At 38.0% G+C, this 22,247-nt stretch overlaps 1 protein-coding gene across 1 annotated transcript in view; it reads right to left on the bottom strand.

The window, feature by feature from the left end:
- Positions 1 to 14,425: 14,425 nt before the first annotated feature.
- Positions 14,426 to 22,247, bottom strand: part of LOC126927220 (uncharacterized) — a 119,887-nt gene continuing 112,065 nt past the window's right edge. The window contains exons 2-3 of the mRNA XM_050743499.1: positions 16,147 to 16,313; positions 14,426 to 15,234 (exon numbers count right to left, since the gene is read on the bottom strand). Coding sequence (XP_050599456.1) covers positions 14,965 to 15,234; positions 16,147 to 16,313 — 437 coding nt within the window. The 3' untranslated portion in view covers positions 14,426 to 14,964. The remainder of the gene's footprint in view (positions 15,235 to 16,146; positions 16,314 to 22,247) is intronic.

A 22,247-nucleotide genomic window follows, 5' to 3' on the forward strand; every position in this document is an offset into this window, starting at 1 on the left:
GATGCTGGTGAAATATTTATTTCTGAAGTAAAAAGTAAAAATATAGCTTACATATTGCTTGTATTTAATCATGTATTACGATTAATCCTGTTGCGATACTCGTATATTTCAGTTAGGCTCTGGTTTTAGTAAACAAGAAAGATTTATAATATCTTAAGAGGATGTTTAGCATGAAATCATGCTAATAAGAAGTTTTTCATGTTTTTCTTCAGGCTTAAAATATTTTTTAATGTTGTGAAAAAATTGGGTTGAAAATGAATAAAAGGGTGCAACAGGGTATTTAAACAAACTAATGTCTCTTATATGAATAAGTCGAGTGATATGCTGTAAATTATTTTCACAAAAAGACACCCATTTTTATTATTGTTTTCTAAACAAAATTCAATATGATTTGTTATACCTGTAATAGGAAGTTTCTTTAACTAACATTTAGTTATCGATCCTATTTTTATTGAAGTTTAACAATACTGTTCAATGTTAATAATTATTAATTTATAAGTGAAGGGTAATTCCAACGAAGAAAGATATCATTTGCAAACAAATAGTTTCAGATGAAATCAGCATTGGTACTGTAAATTTAAGATATTATAAATCTAATATGTATTGTATCGCAAAGCGGGATTCATGATGAAAAATTAAATATAAAAGTCCATGAAATTTCGCAAATTTAAACATCTCAGTTGATACAGCTTTAATAAATGTGGACAAAAGTTTAGTCTATCTTTATATTTAAATAACGCATGATATTTAATTCTACAGTATAATTAAACAAAGATTCGAAGCTGAAAATTTCGAAATATAATTGAACAATATATCGTACAATAAATGTTATATGATGTTCTGTAAAGGAGAATTGCATTTTTATGAAGAGGATCAAAGATAAAAGAGATTTTTGTTGAACGATACGACCGTTTCGAAATTCCATTTTGATCTTGTGTATGTATAGTGTATCTCGTACAAAAGATATTACAACAAGCGTCCAGTCATAATGTGAAACATTAATCAAAATTTCTAATCTCGAGTGTTTCAAGTCCCAGAACTCATCTTAATAAATATAAGAAGGACAGATTAAATTCAATCTTATTTTTCTAATTTTCTCGTTAATAATTAAATATGAGCATCAATCAATCAATAGTTCATAATGCACGGTATAATGCGTGTATAACATTCATCTGATTTCAATTAACTTACGTTTAAGCAAAATAATTATTCGAACTAGTTTATCATTCACATTATTACACATTTTAATTGTATATATATCTAGTACAACATAGAAAGGATGTTTTAGGATTATGAGTATTCCTTTAATTTTTAAGAAGAACAATAAGTATGCATAGTATTTCTTTTATCTCATATTCTAATTTCACCACATTGAATTTTCTAAAGAAAGATGATCTATTTATTTTAGATAACGCAAATCCTTTATTTTAGATATGCAAAGTCAAATATATTTTTGTCAATAAAGACACAAAAAATCTTAGATGTCTAAATGTCAGCTTTAAGAACAGTAGACTTGCCTGCCTTCAAACTTAAATGTCCTTTCCAGTAGTAAAACTTAAAATGACATTAACAACGGCAGTAATATTTACGCCTACAGATGGAGGATATTAGACTTCGATTAAAATACAAGTAGCTCAATAAATATGAGTCTAAGTACGATGGTTAAAGAATAACGATTCGTCATTCTTTATTCCAGCGCTTAATGCTATCCTTCTTTCAACAAATACAATCCTAGAACAATGCCGCTGAAGAGAAATGTTATGCGTGAATTTATTTGCCTTTGCGGGACGAAGGTTTATTAAATTATTAAATGAAAATATTAAATGAAAATGAATATGTATAATTGTGTGTATAAAAATTGATATATGTATGTATGTATAAAATATATATATGTATGTATATATATATATATATGTCGGGTTGGCGTTAAGATTAGAGTTAGGGATAAGGGCGTGAAACGAATCCCTATTGGCGCTAGACGTGATCGTTATGCAATAGAGGAGATATTTACTAGTGCAAATATGACTATGATGGAATTGGACAAGTAATCGCGATAATTAGATACTCGAGAAGCAAATGACGATGATCCTAGGCTCAATAACGAATCCGCGGTCAACGGGATGACGAACTTTACCCTTCGTTAGCGTCTAAGTTACACTGTATGTTAGAGCAAGGGGCAATTATTACGTATACGAAAGACAGGTCGATTGCCGATGAGATCGCACTAGAGTGAGTGGCTCTCCGTCGCGGTGACGCTGTCGAAGAAATCTATGATGGGTGTGCCTAAGGGAACGAGATCTCGGAGTCGTCATCGACTCCAGTCGGAGGTTCGGTACGCATATCGAGATGGTGTGTAATAGAGTCGACAAGTTAATAGGAGCCCTTAGGGGAATTCTACCCAACATCAACGGGCCGCCCAGCTTGGCTCGTAGGCTCTACTACAACGTGTGGGAGTCCATCGTAACTTACGGAGCGCTGGTGTGGGCTAGAGCAGCGAATGCCGATAAGAACAGGTAAAAGCTGAAACGAGCACAACGAACGGCCCTGTGCATAACAACGCCGGCATACCGTACCGTCTCCCACGCGGCACTTTGCGTGTTGACCGGGAATCTCCCGATTTACATAAAGATAAAGATGCTCGGAGAGACCTACGAGAGGAACAAGATCCATGGGTCCAGGATTGGCACGGATGACGGCTGCAAGCTGAAGGAGGAACTGGAGGCGATTCGCAAGAAGGCGCAAGATGACTGGCAGAAGGAGTGGAACAACCACAAAAAGGAAAATATCACAAAGAAATTAATACCGAGTGCGCTGCTATTTACCAAAAAGAAGATGGACATCGATCACCACACCATGCAGCTGCTAACCGGGCATGGGAGCTTCGGTGTCTATAGAAAAAGGATTGGCAAGGACAGCGACGGCAACTGTCTCGACTGTGTAGACCCGAACGACGATGCAGAGCACGCCCTCTTCGCGTGCCCGAAGTGGACGGACAGAAGGATCGAGCTGGAGAACGCTCTGGGCGGGAAGATAGACGTGGGCAATCTGATCGCCACGTTGACCGCCAAGAACGAGAGCTGGAATAAATTCAGGCAATTCTGCAAGACCGTCATGTGTCACAGGAGGGTGACAGCGAGGGCCAGGGAAGAGGCAAGGGGGAGAACGAGCGAAACAACAACTACGTGGAGCAATGAGGGCAAGAACACGAAACAACGAAAAACCGCAGAAGGAGACCAGTCCAGTATTCTGAACTGGCTGAGAGGACGACATGAGCAGTAACTGCCCGAAGAAGTAGATACAACGGGGCACGAAAGGACAACCCTGATGACTGCCGACAGGTTTTACCGGGGTTGTCTGCCCTCTAAGCGGAGGAAGAAGGAGGAGGGGTTTTTAGTGGGTATGGCAACGACAACCGACCGACTCCCACATAACCCAGTGATGCGGGTCACTGGGCACGCGTAATAGCATTTTCCCCTCCCCACGCAAAAAAAAAAAAAAAAAAAAGGGCACGAGATCATCGGATTCTTGGACAGCGGAGAAAAGTCTCCGTTCGAAGGGTGTGGGAAATTGACGTTGCTGTTAATTGGTCAATTTCCATGTTGGTGGTTAGAGAAAGATATTAGCTGTCCTTGGGAAAAGTTGCTAGCGGGAAGCGTCGTTCGTGGAAGGATAGATTTCTCTTATCTTCCCATAGTTGGGGCACAGGCTATTTGTCTATTTGAAAGACTTTGTATAATTGAAACTTAATATTCGTAGCCGGTCCTCGCTCAGCTAAACATATACTGTGAAGATGCGTTGGCATCTGGCAATCATCTTACCCGAAGGACAAAGTCTGCGTGTGGCGAGCCACGGGGCAGAAACCATTGAAACGTTTACCGTCGTGCCCTGTCCCAAGTATTTCTTTTAAGAAGAGCTATAGAATTACTTCATGCCTTTGTTAGACAAAACGTTCATCCCTTTGACCGCGGCTACGTTCGGCGACTGATTGTCGCCTCACTATCATAAATCTCAAATAAATACAGTCGGATCGAATGACAACAGTTTCTTAATACGGCTATGGTGAAATCTAAATTTCAATACTAGGGGTCTTCCCAAAGTTCCAAAGGGAACGTTCCGGTGTTCTTTCATCTCCGACATATATATATATATATATTATTATAATGACTTATTTTAATAATGACTTAATTTGTATAGTAAAAACAGCTAAAATCTCATGTAAGATTGTTGGGATGTTACGTGATATTTCTGTTGCATCATTGATTATCGTTATACTTTGAAAAATAATTAAGGAAGCGAACAATGCGTGGACGATTATGGCAGTATTATTAATAAACGAACGTTTAGTAGAGAATATGGATTTATTGGATAAGTAAATGTTTCATTAAATGTAACTGCTACATGCAGAATAATATGTTGTTACATGTATGAACTAAAGTTGATGTAATACTCATATTGTATTTATGGTTTCAAAGAATTAATAAAATCTGCTGAGATTCAAACGTATACTCTCCCTTTTATTCTATGAGAATTAAACATTTAGAAGATTTTATGAAAATGCACTAAAAAACAATCAGAAGCATCTGTTTCTCCTCTTTTTTTTCTTTTTTTTTTTTTAAATATGTTGATTGCCACGCGATTTTTATACTTATTTTGACTTGGATAGATAGATTAAAGCGTACCATACCAAGACATTTCATTCTTGCAAAATATTCTAGTCTATTTGCGTACGTGCTCATAATCTTGGCTGATAACCGCCATTCGCTATATACATCGTTGGTATCGACGTCAAAGGATTAACACAGACAAATACACAATCCATACAATCCGATTTGATTGATTTTAGATCTTGCATCAAACAGATCTCTATATAAACAGATAATTTCTGATTCTAAACATTTGTATCGCTTCTTCTTCCGCTTTGAAATCCTCTACAAACGCCTTTTATAGTCGTTCAACTTTTCAGCTCACAGAAAAGAACATTACGCGTATTCCTAGCAATCGCCCAAAGACTCGAACGTGTGCTTCGATAAAGCTCGCTTAACTTTCATCGACACATCGATAACTTTGCGTTCCAAGATGTTATTACGCCCTAGAATCCCTAACATAATTTTAGAACCAGAATTTCTGTGCAAAACAATTCCATCGCTTTGTCACGCTTAACGGCTCAATCATCGAAACATGTATCATAACGCACGAATTATGATAAAAAAGAAACTGTCTTTCGAATAAAAGCAATCCGTTTGCCAGGTGCGCTTAAGGATGTACAGGACGTCGACGGAGCAAGTGTACGAAATACAGCCGCTGGAGGGTAACAGTTCCGCTCAACGTTACACTCAACAGCCGAAACAACGATTCTCTGAAATGCCTACTCCGTCGGTTTCGCCGACGTCTTCTCTCCGAAAGCGCGTCTCGGAACTGCCAAGAGCCGCGAGTGCATCCGTTTCCGGTGCTGCGGGCATTGTCTGCTCTAATACGGATCTGATATCGATCCTAAGCTCGTTAGCGTCTTCCGCGACGGAAATCAACCGATGCGGCGAGGAAGCGCCGAGTTCCCGGGACGATAGCAAATCAAACTGGCCCGGAAAAACGACCGAACAGAAAGGAAGTCGATCGAAGAGCTTCCGTTCCAACAGCTTCGACGTGTCGACATTGCACGGAGCTAAAAGTAAGCCTAGCGGATCCTCGAAAGCCGCTATTTCGACCTTTATGGCACCGTCGAATTGGTTCACGAAGAGACACCAACCGATGTCGAAGAAGCCGGAAGATTTAGTAACGGCCAGTTTAAGTCTCAAGTTCGATAAATCGAAGGTAGTGAAGGCGGTGAAGGAAACGTTGGGTAAAAAGTCCCCTAATAGCGAGGTCAAACACAAAGTCGTATGGGACAACACTAGTGGAACCAAAGTGGACGCTCAGCTAAGTTGTATTTCTCGTTACGATATCGTTTCTTGTTTAAGAGCCATCGTAGGTGAAAGGAGGAATGCAAGAACGCACATAATACGCAAAAATCTATGGCAGATTCAAAGTACAGTACTCGTTGTGATATTCGGTAAAGATAATAAGTTCTCCTATGGAGATTTCATTTTTCAAATTATTCTCGTAAAAGTACGTATTTGCATAAATAAATAGCACACGGTCTCTGCGTAAATACCCAGGCCAGTTATGAATATTTCAGTTTGCCAACGATATCCCAACATGTGGGACACTCACATGTGTGCTACTTCGTGAGCGATGATAAAGGCGCTGGTCAAGCCTTCGTCTCGATTTAACGCGCACGATCTCGCGGGATCGCATACTCCTGACATAGGTGCGTAACCGGAAGGACATCCTATATCTAACCGCGTCAACCATACAGCAACATCGTGATTTACGTCCTTCGAGGACAGCATCTTTCTGTTCCATTTGTTCACGTTCTCGAGAGATCGTCTGGCATCGCCACGGCGGACCTACGACAACGTTTAATATTTTCTTAATAAAAGCTAGCAAATATTACGAATATATTATATTTATTATTACATCATGCATTATATACTATATATAAATATTCGTCAATGATAATAAATATATGTGCAAGTAATCGTGTTGTTGATTGTAATCAAATGTAACTTGTAACGCTATTAGTATTTTAATCTTCCTGAAAAATGTTGAAATGTTGATTCAACAGCAGAGAAGAATAGCAGAAAAAGAAAAGTAAAAGGAATCGCAAGTGTCGTATATCAATGATATTATCATAGGTCTATAACATTAAATTAAGATTCTTAAGAGATGAAAAAGGTTTAATAGTCGATTATACAGATATTTCGGATACACGATAAATGCGAGGTTTGTCAATGATCCGTGAAAATTGTTTGTTTGGAAATTTGTTTCCAAGGGATCGTTCACGGTTGTCCAATTTAACAAAATGGAACTCGTTGCATTTTATCGACCTAAAACGTCATGCGCAGATATTTTGACCTATATAATTTATATACCATACACTGTACAGATAAGTAGAAAATAAAATAATTGACACTCGCATATGCGTATCTCAGATAGTTACTACTTTAGTTAAATGATTTAATTTAATGGAAATCGCTTACCATAACGTCTCGTTTTTCCGCGTATAAAATCATTCGTACGATCACTAGAATCATGTTGGATTCGAGCGATGGGTCCATGTAAATTGCACTGACCTAGGATTAAAATACGTACGAAAATGTAACAGGCGTTAAAACAGTATTACAGCCTTACAAATAAATTATTATTCAAAACTCTCGTAAATACATCGTATCTTATATAATTTTCCTAAAAAATTAATTTTATTCGTTATATTTATCTTAGGAAATGTACGTTATTAATCTCAACAGCATTGGAAAACCAATTACCGAATGGCTGAAATTAATCGATTACAAAATTCCATTACGGATAAATTATTTGCAGAACTCTTTAAAAGATACGTGTAAGCTTTGAACAGTGTAAACAGAAAATACAGAGCTTCCATCCGAGTATACGATCGAGATGTTTGAAAGCAAGTAGCGTACCTTGAAAATACAGAGATACGCATAACTCTGCCCTATGTTTCCCGGTTGCTCGCGTACATATGTAGGAGAAGGTATTCTATATCTAAGTATAATAACAGAATTTCGTTTGGTATTACTTACGATGTTTAAAAGAGCCAAGATATATTGCTGTACTCGAATTCCATGAAAATCTACCACGGAGTAATCAGCAGCTATTCCAAGCTCTAGCCATCGTGGCGGCGAATCCTTAGCAGTTGGTCTTTTCTCTAGAAATGACTTATCTTAGAAATCGACTTATCTTCAACGAAATTAGAAAGTCTACTCGACTCGACTTGATAGCTTAAACGCATGATTATTAAAAGCATAAATTAATATCTACGAGCAAGTATTCGTGGAATAATTATTATGATATAAATAATTATTTCAAAAGTATAATTTCAAAAATATCAATTCGGTATCACCGTGAATTTCATCCTGCAAATTTCTTTAAAATTCTTGACAAATTTTGGTAAACGTATTCCTCCAGCAAATTTGTCTATTTTTCTATTTTTTTACATTAAATTAGGCAAGATAGATAAAGATTCGTGCAATGGACAATATACATATGTGTAATAGACAGGGAATAATAAAATAAATTAAAAACAGCGAAATATAGATGAACGTGTAGAAGATCAAGCGAGAGTGGAACGCAATAGGGAGAATAATTGTAAACCGAGTTCCTTTTAAGGCTGAAGATAAGCTATTCTTATATTACATGCTGTTATTATTACTTTTGTACACGATAGATTGGAATATCAGTACAATTTCTTTCTTTCAGTAATATTCGATGATTCGTTAATTTATTAACCGCTATATTGTACGTGGTAAGTAAAAAAGCAACGATTGTACAAGAATGGCATTTGGAAAAATATTTGACTTACTTGATAATCTGTTCCTTTGCCATTTAGGACCAGAGAAGTATCCAATTTCCTCGGGATTTGTTATTTTATATAGGTTGGGGTTGATAATCAATCTCGGATCCACTCGGATTGGTTATCACACCTTTTATTTTCTCTCTTATACAAAACACCAAATCACACAGCAAACGTTTAAACTCTCCCAATGCGTCTTAGCAATTAAGGCGTGGTCGACTCCTATGACAAAAGAGCGTCGTTAGGAGTCGTACCAACACAACCCTAGTAACCTTTTAGTAACTAGCGGTCATACCAACTGAGCATTTCTCAACAGGATTTACGTCGATCGATAATTCTTCCACTATTGTATCGTTGTATTCTGTGGAGACATCGTCTTTTTCATCGTACAGAATCAATTTCTCAGCTTCTGGGTATTCCACGTCGAAGACGTCACCGGAAAGATTATAAAATCCCTGAACATCGTGGCTTAAGGAATCGCGTTTGCTTCGTTTCGACTTTCTCTTACTTTCTTCAACTTCGAATTTATTCGATTTCCCTGTAACCGAATTATCAACGTTTTACCACGTTTGCCTGTCTTATCTTCGCTATTCTCGTTACGGATAAAATGAAAAAATAGTTGCAAAATTTCTGAAATTGTAAATACGACCAGACTGGAACGTATCAACGACATATACGGTGTCACAAAATTGTGACAAGTCAATATTCCAGTTGTTAGTTTGTTGAATTTACGCCACCGCTGATTAAACGTATCACGCTTTAATAGAAAATTCAATTTCCCAGCGGGGAAAATGGAATTTTGCGCTAATTAAAGTATTGCGCTTTTGTACAAAATTCCATTGTTTTCTGTTGCCCGCGAAAATGCAATTTTACGACGGACATTTCAGACAAATTTCCATCAGACGGCTTTCCATCCGTAAAAAAGAATGCTATCTATAAAAGTGTCAATGGAAATTGATCAAAGTAACGTCAAACAAACCCGTTTAAACAGCGAGGTAAATAGACCAATTGCTTTTAACAAAACCTGTATCGTTGCTCTTAACCGTTTCACTTTTAAATATCAATCGGCGCTGTTCCTCATTAAAATTTCGATTCAAATCGAACGAGAAATACAGCGTAACACTTGGAATTTTCTATCGTTTCTCAACCATACTTCGAACATTTACGTCGCATTCTTCGATTCATAGGATCGCGATGTTGGATTCTTCGATTTCGATACAAAAACGTTTCACAGCTTTCGACGCGGGCAATTTAATTAAGAGAACAAATAATTTGTTTATAAACTGCCAATTACGTGCCTTGAATTTCCGATATATGCAATAAATTTCATTGCTACTTGACCTAAGTGGGTCATAAAGTTGCAACCGTGTAAACCGTGCCACGTAATTTTATTGCATTCAATTTTCCACGTTTCCAACAATTTATCAAATTAGAATTTATCCGCGCATCGTACGAAATTTTTCATAAAAATTGATTAATAATAGTAGATATATAGCTCCTCGTATTCGTAAAACAGATTTTTAATCTGTAAACAACGAGTCGTGGTAATTACGATACGATCGATTTTCAACTTAGCAAAATTTGTTTCCATTTAACATTCACATCCAGATTGTATTTCCTTTGTAATAAATTAATTATATAATTAAATAAATTTATTATTCGAACCGATATTCAGATACAGTTCGAGTATACTTGATAAATTTTCAGACTCGATTCTCCAAGTCGAAAATGAGAACGTTTTATCCTATACTTTTTCTTCATTTTTCCACAAGGATTCGCGTTGTTCTCGCTTTCAGACGTTGTTCCGTTGCATCCTGTATATACGGGGTGTGCGAAAACCGTGTGTTTAAACCGTCAAATTGTAAGGAGTTGATTTACAGACAAGAAGAAGAAGAAGAAGGAAGAACTTTATATAATGTTCGTCAACGGACGTTTCTTTACAGAATTACAAACGAGTATCGTTCGTACGAAACAGGTAACGACGCGTTTTCCATCGCAGCGTGCAAAAGTTCGCTGTATTATCGTGTCAGCGCAGTTGCATGCTTTTTATCATGCGACAACAAGCCCGTGTCGTTAATAGCTACAATAATGATACAATGAAAAATTATTATCTGGTATGTTTGATTGGTCGTTGGAGAACGTTGTCCGTGTGCTCGGATAGAAGCCTGACATCGATCAACGATGGGAGTAATACGATCTCGTACATACAGTTGCTAACAATTCGATCGAGTTGCAAAAACCGCGTGTTTTTACTCGTTGCGCTAGTTGTTCACGCGAACTCGCATCTCCAGAATAAACCTTCCGTTTTACAGTTGCGAAACCATAAATACAGAAAAGAAAACGCAGTTCTTGAAACTCTGACGAAACGCTGATAATACGGTCAATTGTCGCGTGCCGTGGAATGGAAAATTCGTCGTTACTTGTTTCATACGTACGATACTTGTTTGTAACTGTGGAAAAACGCGTTTATTGCCCAGCTTCGTACGACATGTTTTTCGGTAAATATTTACAAAGCGGACAATCTCGCCATATTCAACGGCTTTGAAATATGTTTGCCAAGGCTAATATTCCGAACAACTTTTTCCTGTAATACTCTTTACCGTCGCTCTGCTTTCCGCGATATTCGCAGCAATTTCTGTCTCGACGACAGCGATGATTTCGTAGTTTCGCTTTTCTCGATATCACTGCTAAAGCTTTTCCTACCTCGAATAACGACGCAAAGCTTCGTATGAATCGTATCTATCCTGTTACTTGATACGCGAATTTAATTCGAGGTAGCCTCAGTGATGTTTCTTCCCTGTGCGAGTTGAAAATGATTATCAGAACTGCATATATATATATATATATAAATGTACGGACATCAACGTCCGAGACGTTCGTCCATGCCAAACGATAACGCGTACAGGAAACATTTGTTCAAAATGACTTTGACTTTAGCTATATTTTTAAATTGGAATTAGCTAATGGTCGTTCGCTTTGTAAATGATTATTTCTTTTTCTCCTTTTTGCCTGCAGATTAAGCCCTCCCTGTTTGACGGTTTAAATTTATTAAATTAAATTTATTAAACCGAATATATATATATATATTCGTTTGTACTACGATTACTCTCATACTCTATGTATGGTATTATAATATTGACGCTATCAGTTCTTACAGTATCACGATCAGAGTCAATTTTAGAATAGAAGAAGCAATTAACGGCGGATCGCAAATTAAGAAGCTTATAACATAATTGGCAAGGAAGTCGGTAAATCGATCAACCAATCACCTACATCCAACCGTCTAACGAAAGATGAAAAGCCATCGCGATAACGATCCTTCTCACCTGCAGGATTTTCCGGATTCACAGACACGAAGCTCGAATTATTCCTGATCGACCACCACTTTTCGTTTTTCGGCTGAAACATCACATGCTGGCCATTCGTCAGCGGCTGAACGAAGAACGATCTCTGCCCGATCAACATCAAGGCGTACACTTCTTCTTCGCATATCGTCACGACGACGAAGGAACTCGCGTCTCCTTCCAAGCTGCCTTGTCGAAGATCGCAGTTCGCCTTGGCGTTACGTCGCTCGGACTTGGTTTTACCCTGACGCACCCAATTCACGGTGAAATTCGACGACAGTATCAATCGATCGTTGGCCATGGTCCTTAAGGTCCAGTTGCTGATCTCGAGGAACACCGGCTCTTAGTGGAGATACTCGCGCCAAGTTTCTCGGTCTTCGTGGGTCGATCTTCTGTTCCGCGCGCTCTCATTCGGGATCACTCGAGGGTAAACGATCTCGTACTCCTGCAAGCTTTGCAAAAAGTCGCTCATTCGCGACTTAGTAGCGATCGTGCCGAGCAGCCACGTGGCGAGGAGAAAACTGGGAAGTTTCGATCGCGTCATGTCTCGCGCGCTTTGATCGAAATTTCAATAGGATTTTCTGGCTACCCAAAACTCGCCAGGCATGCTCGTTCACTCGCAGACGTAGTTATCGCGATGAAAGCAGCTAATTCGCAGACCCGATATTCTCATTTCATTTCGCCGGTTCGTAACGCTTTCGAAACGCCGTGTCATATAGACGCGGATGCGACGATACTCTCGCGTTCTAACATTTTCAATGTCTCGCGCTTTATCACGTAGCTCGCGCGGAAGTAATACGAAGGTGAATCGTTGGTTTTAATACACAGGGTGTTGTTTAATCGATCGTATAATGGAGAAAGGAACGATTCTACGGTACACCAGAGATGAAATGAAATCATAGAATGCAGTGGTTTTGTAGGTAGTGCTTTATCGAAAAGATTAACCGTGAATATTTGCTCGACCTATTTATACCAAATTGATACAGAATCTTAAAATACAGACGAATCTTTCTCAATTTCCTTCGATCATCGTCTCTAGGCGTACGAAACTGCCTCGTTGAATTCGAACGTTCGTCGATTTCCTTCGACGTCTTTCAATTTCTTCTTTTTTCAATCGCCGTTCGCCTTCTCAAAGCTGTCTTCGAACAGAATTCTTAGAACGACTTCCAATTCCTTTCGATTCGTCCAATCGTTTAGCTTTACGAAACTGTTTCGCTAAACTCCTTTTTCCACTGTACTTGCGTATCGTAACCAACTCGTGGGCGGTAACTCGCGTCGATTAACGATTCACCACCAGTAAAGTAACCGGGAATGCAGCAAACTAGTAGTCGGTAGAACGAAGCGGAACGTAAGTGGAGCGAGCGATAAGAGCGATCGCGACAATCGCACGCCTCGCCGTGCGATTCCCACGCGAACGAATCATCAAATTCGAGCCAAAGATTCTCACCAACTCGAAGATTCGCGCCAGTATTTTCCACGCGCGCGTCACAGAAATTCGAACGACTTTCGCGAAAAGGACGGAAGGATAAGACGATCGATCGGATCTCGGGTCGATCGCGATACCCCCGGACAGAAGGTTTCGACGAAAAAGTGGAGTAGACGCGACGAAGGAGCGTCGTGCAGCAACTGGTGGCCAATTTATTAACCACGTGCCGTAGGAATTTAATTTTCTTTCGCGCAAGAACGATCCACCATCGGAGAAAGTAGAATATAATTAATTTCGATCTCGTGTCGATCGCGACGTTCCGGATGGAACGTTTCGCCGAAGAGGTGGAATAAACGCGACGAAGGAGCGTCGTGCAGCAACCGGTGGCCATTTTTTCCACCACGTGGCACCACGTGGAAATTTAAACGTTTTCCATGAAAATGATGCACCATCGGTAAAAGTAAAATACGATAATTAATCGGTCGTCGAGTCGAACGTGATATTCCGGATAAAATTTTTCGATGAAAAAAGTGGAGTAAACGCGACGAACGAGCTTCGTGCTACGACTGGCAGCCACATGGAGGGATGAACGCGGCTGGAAACGCACGCGAGTGCAGCGGCGAATTGTGCGTAAGAGTAAGCGCGAACGCGAGACTGGAAAAAGCACCAGCGCTTACCGCCCACTGAAGTTCTAATAATGGCAGCTTTATGTGCAATCACCGAGAAACGAGGATGCTGGCGAACGCATTGTTCGACCCCGACCGAGACGATTTAACAAGGGCCGAGGATTTCATCTTGAACGTTGCTCTTGTCACGACCGGCATACTTCAAATCCGATGGACCGATGATGGAGATAGAGATGTGGCGGCCTTGGCGACAATGTTGTGTACAATTTTCTAATGTTATGTGTCCACGAGAAAATTCCCATTCTATTGGGTTTTCTCAAAAGTTTCTTTCGTTTTATAAGGAAGTGACAGATGCACATCATTTTTTGTTTTACATTATGATTCATTTTGTTCTATTAGTAGAAAACGGATCATACAAAATTCAATAAAATAATATAAAAGAAAAAATGTTGTGCATCTATTATTTTCTTATAAAACAGACAGAGACTTTTGGAACAACCTAATATGTTTCTCATTGACATCCTTGGGAATTAAGTAGAGGATAATGGAAAAATGGAAATCGATAAAAAGTATTTATTATTATATCGAGAGTTTTAATGAGTTTTTTTTTTTTTTAGAAAAGTTTGTTACTTTATACAATTTATTGGTAGTGTATTGCTATAACAATTTTTCTAAAATTTACAATTTAAATTACATTGGTTCGTTGAACGATCGAGTAATAACTTAGCAGTGTTTTAAATCTCATTCTCGTAGATTTGATTGTATTTGTAATTATTATAATTATGAGCATCGTATTCTTAAGAACATCCCCTTTTTACATTATCAATTGTTCTTTGATTTATCGACATCATTAGAACGAGAACATCATTATTATTTTCTTATTTCTGAGCTTCGTATTATCGATATCGTCGTAATTTTATTGACTTATTAATCAATATTCATCGTAATATTATTATGAAACATATAAGGAATGAAACTCCATGTACACATTTATAAAATGAAAACAGCATTTTCATTGGTAATGCGATATATCTTATGTATCGTGTTGTTGTGTAATATTACAGTGTATGTTACAATGTACGTATAAACGCGTTAATAGAACCAATTATTCTCATCGGCGACTAAAATGATTCACGATCGTGTGTTACTTCGTCTGCAATGTCAGGACGGATACATGATAATTGTTAATGTAATTTGTAATACTAAAGCTAGAAACAGATCGATCCCTCTTATCGTCAGATCGTTCGCAGCACCGGTACCGATATTGCAAAACGATTTCTCGCAGCAAGTGGTGCAAGCGAAGAGTTTTGTTCGTTCACCGACCACTATACATCCGGAGTCGCATTTGTTAGTACACTTTCTCTCCACCGACCAAGTTTGTGGACTAGACGTTGAATCTTCGGTGCTGGTAGTGTAAGAAAATCGCTTTACCTGAAGAGAAAGAAGCAAACGTGAAAGGAATATTTGCAGATTTTAAACTTTCACGATGTTCGTTATATGACATGTCCTAGCGGATCGCAAGAGACACTCGTACGCTAAAATATAGTATTTCTTTTAATTTTGTCCGAGTACGAGCTCATTTTGGGCGGCATTAAACCACGAACTTGATAGTATCGAGCGAAAAGAGAAAAAAGAAGACTGAAAAGAAAAGATGAGAAAGAATTCTACATGTACGTAGAATGATTCTTGATACTAAAATTAAATTAATATTTGCAACAATTCCTTGTTTCACTCTGTATGACATTTCACATTGGAACTTGTAACGAACACGAGTGAGTGTGAACGTAACATATTTTTAGTCAAGGGAATATCAATTTTCCAGAATATCTCGCATCATTTCCAGAGAATACGGCTCGTTCATGGTTAATTCGGTCGGTTAATATCGATTACGGATTTCGTAAAATTTTTGCCGTGTATGTGCAAACTGTACAATTATATCATATCCAATATCATTGTTGATTACCAATAAATAAGAAGAACAAATAAAAAATTGCATTTGCATATTCCCTCAAATGTGTACACCATGTACATATGTTCCTATAAAGCGGATTCAATTTCAATAAAGTACGTAATTATTATGAAACTGAATTGATCGACTATATTGAACATTTCCAAACACTAAAATCGCGTTATGAACGAAATGAAACTGTGGCTCTATCTTGAACAGCTTTCTCTCGCTCTCTTGTTGACGATAACTAATATCGCTTTTAGCTAGCTGTTTGCTATATTCTGTTTGCTTTAAAAGCACGCGATCAAAGCAAAATATCAAACATCTGCTGAAACACGTGCGTGACCTGTGTATAATCAACAAGCGTTTGAATCGCTGTTATCATTTGTCATTACCATACAGGTCCTTTTATCACCAGTGCACTTGTGCCCGAAAGTGGTGAAGTTTCCGGTCAGATTGGCGCATCTCTCTCCATCTTCCATTGTATCACACTGATGACACCATAAATCGTTTGCTCGTTCCGACGCTGCGTGAGTTCGATGTTCCGTAGTTAACAGTTGGCCTGATCATCGGACACAATCAACCGACAAATACGTATTAATTAATAGAAATCGTGATTTATCCTAGATTTCTAAAGATTATTAAAATCGACGTAGGAATCGGACGTAAGACGTTGGGCAAATCGTTGTCTACTTTTTAATGCTTCGCATCTTTCTCTCTTTTATTTCTTAGAAATTACTTCCTTCTACTTCTTCCTTTCTTTCATTTTTCAAACAAATGTGTCGTGCTTTCATTAACGTCAGATTTTTGTACATTTTTGTAAAAATAAATAGATATTAGTCTTGACATTTACAGACACATCGGCGATATGCGTAAGATGAAATTTCGTCGCGTTCGTTGACAAGATTGCTAGGAAGATTGCGGAAAGGGATATCATCGAGGAAATCGTCTAATAAGGTGAAACATCGGTTTAGGTTTCTTATTTAGAACGGAATTCTTCGGATGTTTAGCTTTTCCGTCGAATAGCGTCTCTAACGATATTTCGCCAAATTTTCCTGCTGTTCTTGCGATACGTCCGACGGTAAGACTTGGCAAGCAAAATATCGTAAACGTATCCGGAAATTACGAAAAATTTATTTCGATTTATTTCAATTAAACGTATTCCGAGAGCAGCAAACGTATTCCTTATCCATTGGCAGGTAATCAACGAAATCATACACGGGTACTTAAAAATACCTACAGTTATGAAAGATATTTCCAAGTTCGGAAAAACGCTTCCACGCAAGTTTGATCAATCGTACCAATCCTCTAGAGTTTCAGCTTCTTAACAGATTCGATCATCTCCGAAGACTAAACAGACGGTATACGACTACGTTTGCATCTACACGACAATTGGATCTACGCAAGACTGCAGATTCGATATCCACGAAATATTCTATGTATATTTCATGAAGTTAAAAATTATACTGTTTTATTTCACATCTGGTTCCAATAGAATAAGATGGATTAAACGTAATTCAATAAAATAATTTAAAACAAAAAATGTTGTGCGTCTATTATTTCCTTATAAGATAAAAGACACTTTTGGGACGGTCTAATGTTAAAAATTCTCTGTGAAAGTTGATTGTAATATTCTTCTTATCTAAAGAAAAAGAGAAAATAGAAATAGATGTATTCAGTATGAATTATTTATTTTATACATAGGAAACATAGGCAAGACGGTAAATGAAAAAGGTAGCCTCGAAATGAGAATTCATCGCGAAGCTTATCACGGAAGAAAAGTCAATTAAATGCACCGTGTACGATGATCGTTGTTTACACGATTCGTAACACAAATGGCTAACACCTACGAGTGAAGGCTTCAACAGGTGCACTTTCCTCTATATGCAGTTTATATGTAGAGAAAGATCTTCGCTATAAATAGACGAAACATCGTTCCTTCAGACATCTAGTGAAAACTCCCTCAACGAAACACGCTCCTAAAACGCAACTTGCTCGTAAAACAAATAGGGCCATGTAACTGAAAGGAACCTCGAGAAAGAAAGAGAAAAATGGGAAGAAACAGAAACTTCCATTTTCCATTACAGAAACGCTCTTTGTTGAAAGAAAAATTCCTCAAATTAAAAATTCTCAAAGACGAAATACCGCCATTGTCTATCCTGGCAAATTATCTTCCGTCTTAACCAGTTACCTACTCTTGACGAGTATACTCGTCACGCGTAAAAAGCAGTTTTTGCTGTTTAAACTGCAATTTCAGCGAAAACTAAAATATATTCGTAAATTTGAAGACGTTTCGACCATTTGGAAGCCAGGACCAGGTAAAACGAACAAATGAAGAGATATAAATAATTATTATGAAAAAACTATAATACAGCGTGAACAAAGTAGTTGTTCTGTCCTTTCTAACGCATTTTAGTCGCATTAGTCGCAACGGCTAACTGGTCAATACATTGTCGAGTCGATCAACTTTGGTATTCCGATCGTATCGACGTGAAAATCGGCGTGACGAATAAGGCGCAAGAATCGTTTTCTTCTCTCGCAAATACCGAAGATGGACAACGCGTATCGGCGAATTTTTAATTTCAGAAAAATGTAATTTGATTCGTGGCGAAACGTGTGAGAAACGCGTCGAATTAAAGAGGCGAAGGTTTAAGCAGCCCGACAAAGCGAGTGAAATGCGAGGCTTACCATTGATGCTTACGACCATGGAGATAGACACGACGATCAGGAAGTACGTGACAGGGTACATGTATCGGCCATGTTGATAACGTCTAGCGCGTCACATTCGAAAATAAATTCGGCTGATGTCATTGGCGCATTGATCGCATGCTGGTGTATGGCGGCGAGCGCGTTGCGACGCAAAACGAGCGGATTTGGGTACAATAGGCAGCCATATTGAGAATAGCCGGAGTCTGCGCTGGATGGGTACAGCTGCTCCAGAAACCTTGAAGCCCAAGGAAAATCAATATCCATGGCAGCCGGAAGGTCCTGTTCGTTCAGCGGGAACGTTTGACGTCAAAGTTTCTGCGCATTCGCATCACACCCAGAAAAAAGAAAATTCACTGTCACTGAATCAATGATTTGTCGACACCGCAACTAAAATTCAACTTACAATGCCTCGAAAGCTAAAATAGTCCGACACTCGCCGTAAAAATATCTTTCGTTTCGTACGTTCATTCGAACGAAATAACTCGTCTGCAACTGTGGACCGAACCATTTGAATTTTGCTCGACGAGTTAGAGGAAATCTTCGAAATGTGTTATTTAAATCTTCGTTACAGGTCCAGCTAGAAAAGTTGTAAAAAGCTACCTTTACTTTCTTCTTCGCTATTCCGACTAATTGTACTTCTTTCAACATTTCTTTACACGTCACCTATTGTTAATCTTTCCAATTCTTCTAACTCGTAAAAAAAAAAAAAAAAAAAAAAGAAAAAAGGAAAGAAACAAATTGTTTGACTCAATTTTTGAAAAGTTATTCTGTTTTAAAGAACGCACCAACGCCTCCTATAGCCCGTTACACGAGACTTCGGGATTTTGTTCGTTTTGTAACGAAACACGACTATCCAGATCACATTGGTAGAATTTGAAATCATCCTGAAAGTGCAAATGTAAAAGGCAGAAAATAGTTGTGGCGAATATTTGGGGGGAAAAATAGTACATAGTATAGATAGGTATTTTGAGCGTACAATAAATATCAAAAATTATTCCATTGAATATCGAGACGTATCGGTACAACAGATAATTGACTGTTTAATTAATTTCGTGAAATTAATTTCCTCCACGAGATACACCATAAAGAGCTATCTTCAACATGTTATAGACGCGAAATACTGTCCCATTGAACATTGAGATGCATCGATGTGATGGATAATTGACTGTTTAATCACTTTTGGAATCTCTGCGAAATATACACTCGCACTAAATATCTTGTTACTTAAAATACAATATAATATGTAATATGCGATATGTAATATAATATGTAACATACACGTACACACGCGATATATTTATAAAGAAGCACGTATCAGAGTTGGAATAATTTCGTGAGCAACAGTAGACGGTAAATGTAATTTGCAAACGACCTCTTTATCAAATATCGATAAACGCGATCGATATGGAAGGGATCAGTCCTTATGCTGGCCAAATATTCCGTCATCATTCAAACATCCATCGAAACTAATCCCAGTACATACCATTCGAATAATCGAGTAACTTCGTTATCGCGTATGATACAGTGCAATTACTTGATTGCAATGATATCTCAACGATTATTAACAGATACCAAGATGTCTCGACAGTTGCAAAAATCTTTTATAAATAAATTACACGTGGCTCGCGAAGCTGTTTCAACGTTGCTGGAAACTTTTTGCGTATATGATATACGAAGCATTTCGAAATGATCATTGCAGCACTGTAGCGAGACACGCCTAACTTGATCGTATCGGTGAAATTTCAAACGGATTTGGAAGTGTGCATAGAAGTTATATTTACCAGGGACACGTACTTTCCAAAAATCATCAAACTATTCGAACAGTCAATTATTATTTAGTATGTTAATAAGCCACGATGTACAATACCCTTAAAAAGTTAGAAAGAATAAATTTTCGGAAAATGGAACAATTTGACTTTCAAATGGCTTGTACGTGATGTAATCATCTGTTTGATGAACTTTTAATTGCTATCGTAGATAGGATCGTAAAATACTACGAATGTTACAGACATTGTCGTGATTTTCCTATAAAGTAACACACGGCGCGTAGTCCGTTTGATGTTCGATTTGCTTGGCTCTTGTAATCCAATTTCAATAAAATTGTACAAAATGCACGTGATACGAAAGAAAATATAAAATATACAAAATACTCTTTACTTCTCTTTTTTTTTTCAATCATATTCTCAAAAATATGAATTTGCATCAAAATCTACAGTCCAATTAGAATATTAGAAAGAATATTCAGACAGACGATGTATATAAAGGAGATACAAATTACGACGATGAGAGAACTCGCAAGATATTTGTATCTGTGAAATTGCAACTGTTGCGTCGATAAATATCTACGCCGATTAAATGTTTGATACACTTCGGATTCTCATCGGAAAACCAGTAATAACATATTTCTATTTCGTAATATATTTCTGATGTACAGAGGATGCTCTCAAAAAAATATACACCCACTTTAATTAAATGGTATCGTGAAATTGCTGCATCGTATTATTACAATTTTTATACAAATCTTCCTTTCCTTCAATTTTGTGTACATTTCGGATGTATTCCTTTCTTTTAATCCTATTAATGGATCGATAGATTTAATTTTATAAAATTGATTTTTTGAATATTTATACATTCCATATCTTTTTAAGCACCACGTCACACGATTCTTTCGGTAGAAATAACTGCGTAAATTTAATAACTGCGTAAAATTACATTTTCTCTGTACCTGGGAGCTTTTGCGCGGTGAATTTTATACGATCGAAGCCCCTTTTTCGAATGGCATGGGTGCTTCGGCATGGGAAAGTGCCTCTCCATTATCGTTTTAGCTGGCTGTTTCCATTTGTATAAAATCGTCGTTATTATCGTCTTTATCACAACGAAACCATCCCATTACATTAGTGTATTTAAGGTTTCCCCACAGTTACCCCATCATTCGAGCAATCCACGTGCTTTACATAATTCTCAATATCACGTTTCCATTTTCTAACATCTGTGACTGTAGCTTTTCCAACGTCACGTACTCTTGATGAATTCTATCGCCGATTCTTACACCACCTCCCACCTTTTTAATTAAATTCTATTTTCTTTCTGTACGACTGGAACGTTGTTAGTTTCATACCAAATTCTTATTTATCGGAATTCTATTCTATCGAACAGAGAAAAGAATGTGTAGATTTTTTAAAAAGAAACTTATCCGTCACTGAGAAATGTTAGGTTCGACTGATAAAACGTACAGACACCAGAGTATTCGTGGGAGCAGTCGAACATCAACGATCTCGGCATATTCCACCTCAAACGCGATTCCGTAAAATTCAAACTAATCGTCCAGCGAGCTGTTCCATGTTTTCCAAACTGAACAGATCGTGAGCATCGGCCAGCGATATGGGAAATGAAGATAATTTCCAATTGTTCGTAACATCTGACGATCATTCGACTTAAAACATAGTTCTCGCGGTCGCGGCAAACAAGTTACGCAGGCAATTTGTCAGCTGTCGAGCGAGAGAGCTGGCTGGTTGTACTGCGTTGAAGCAGAGCGATGCGAAGAACGGGAGAGACGCGAAAGGGAAGCGTTCACCGAGAATACGTCCGTTTCGTCTTTCTCGTTAGACGGTGGAAATGAATTGGCGATTTCACCATGAATACTACAAAGGAAGTTAACGCTGTAACTGGCGCGAGTTTCGCGTGAAACGTAGCCTTTGACGAGGTGAAAGCCGGTTTGTTTCCGCGTCTCGCCGAACAAATCCGATAACCAAAATTGTCTGACGAAATTGTTTTACACGAGCCGTGT

The sequence above is a fragment of the Bombus affinis genome, unplaced genomic scaffold (assembly GCF_024516045.1).
Source record: "Bombus affinis isolate iyBomAffi1 unplaced genomic scaffold, iyBomAffi1.2 ctg00000080.1, whole genome shotgun sequence".
NCBI classification, from domain to species: domain Eukaryota; kingdom Metazoa; phylum Arthropoda; class Insecta; order Hymenoptera; family Apidae; genus Bombus; species Bombus affinis.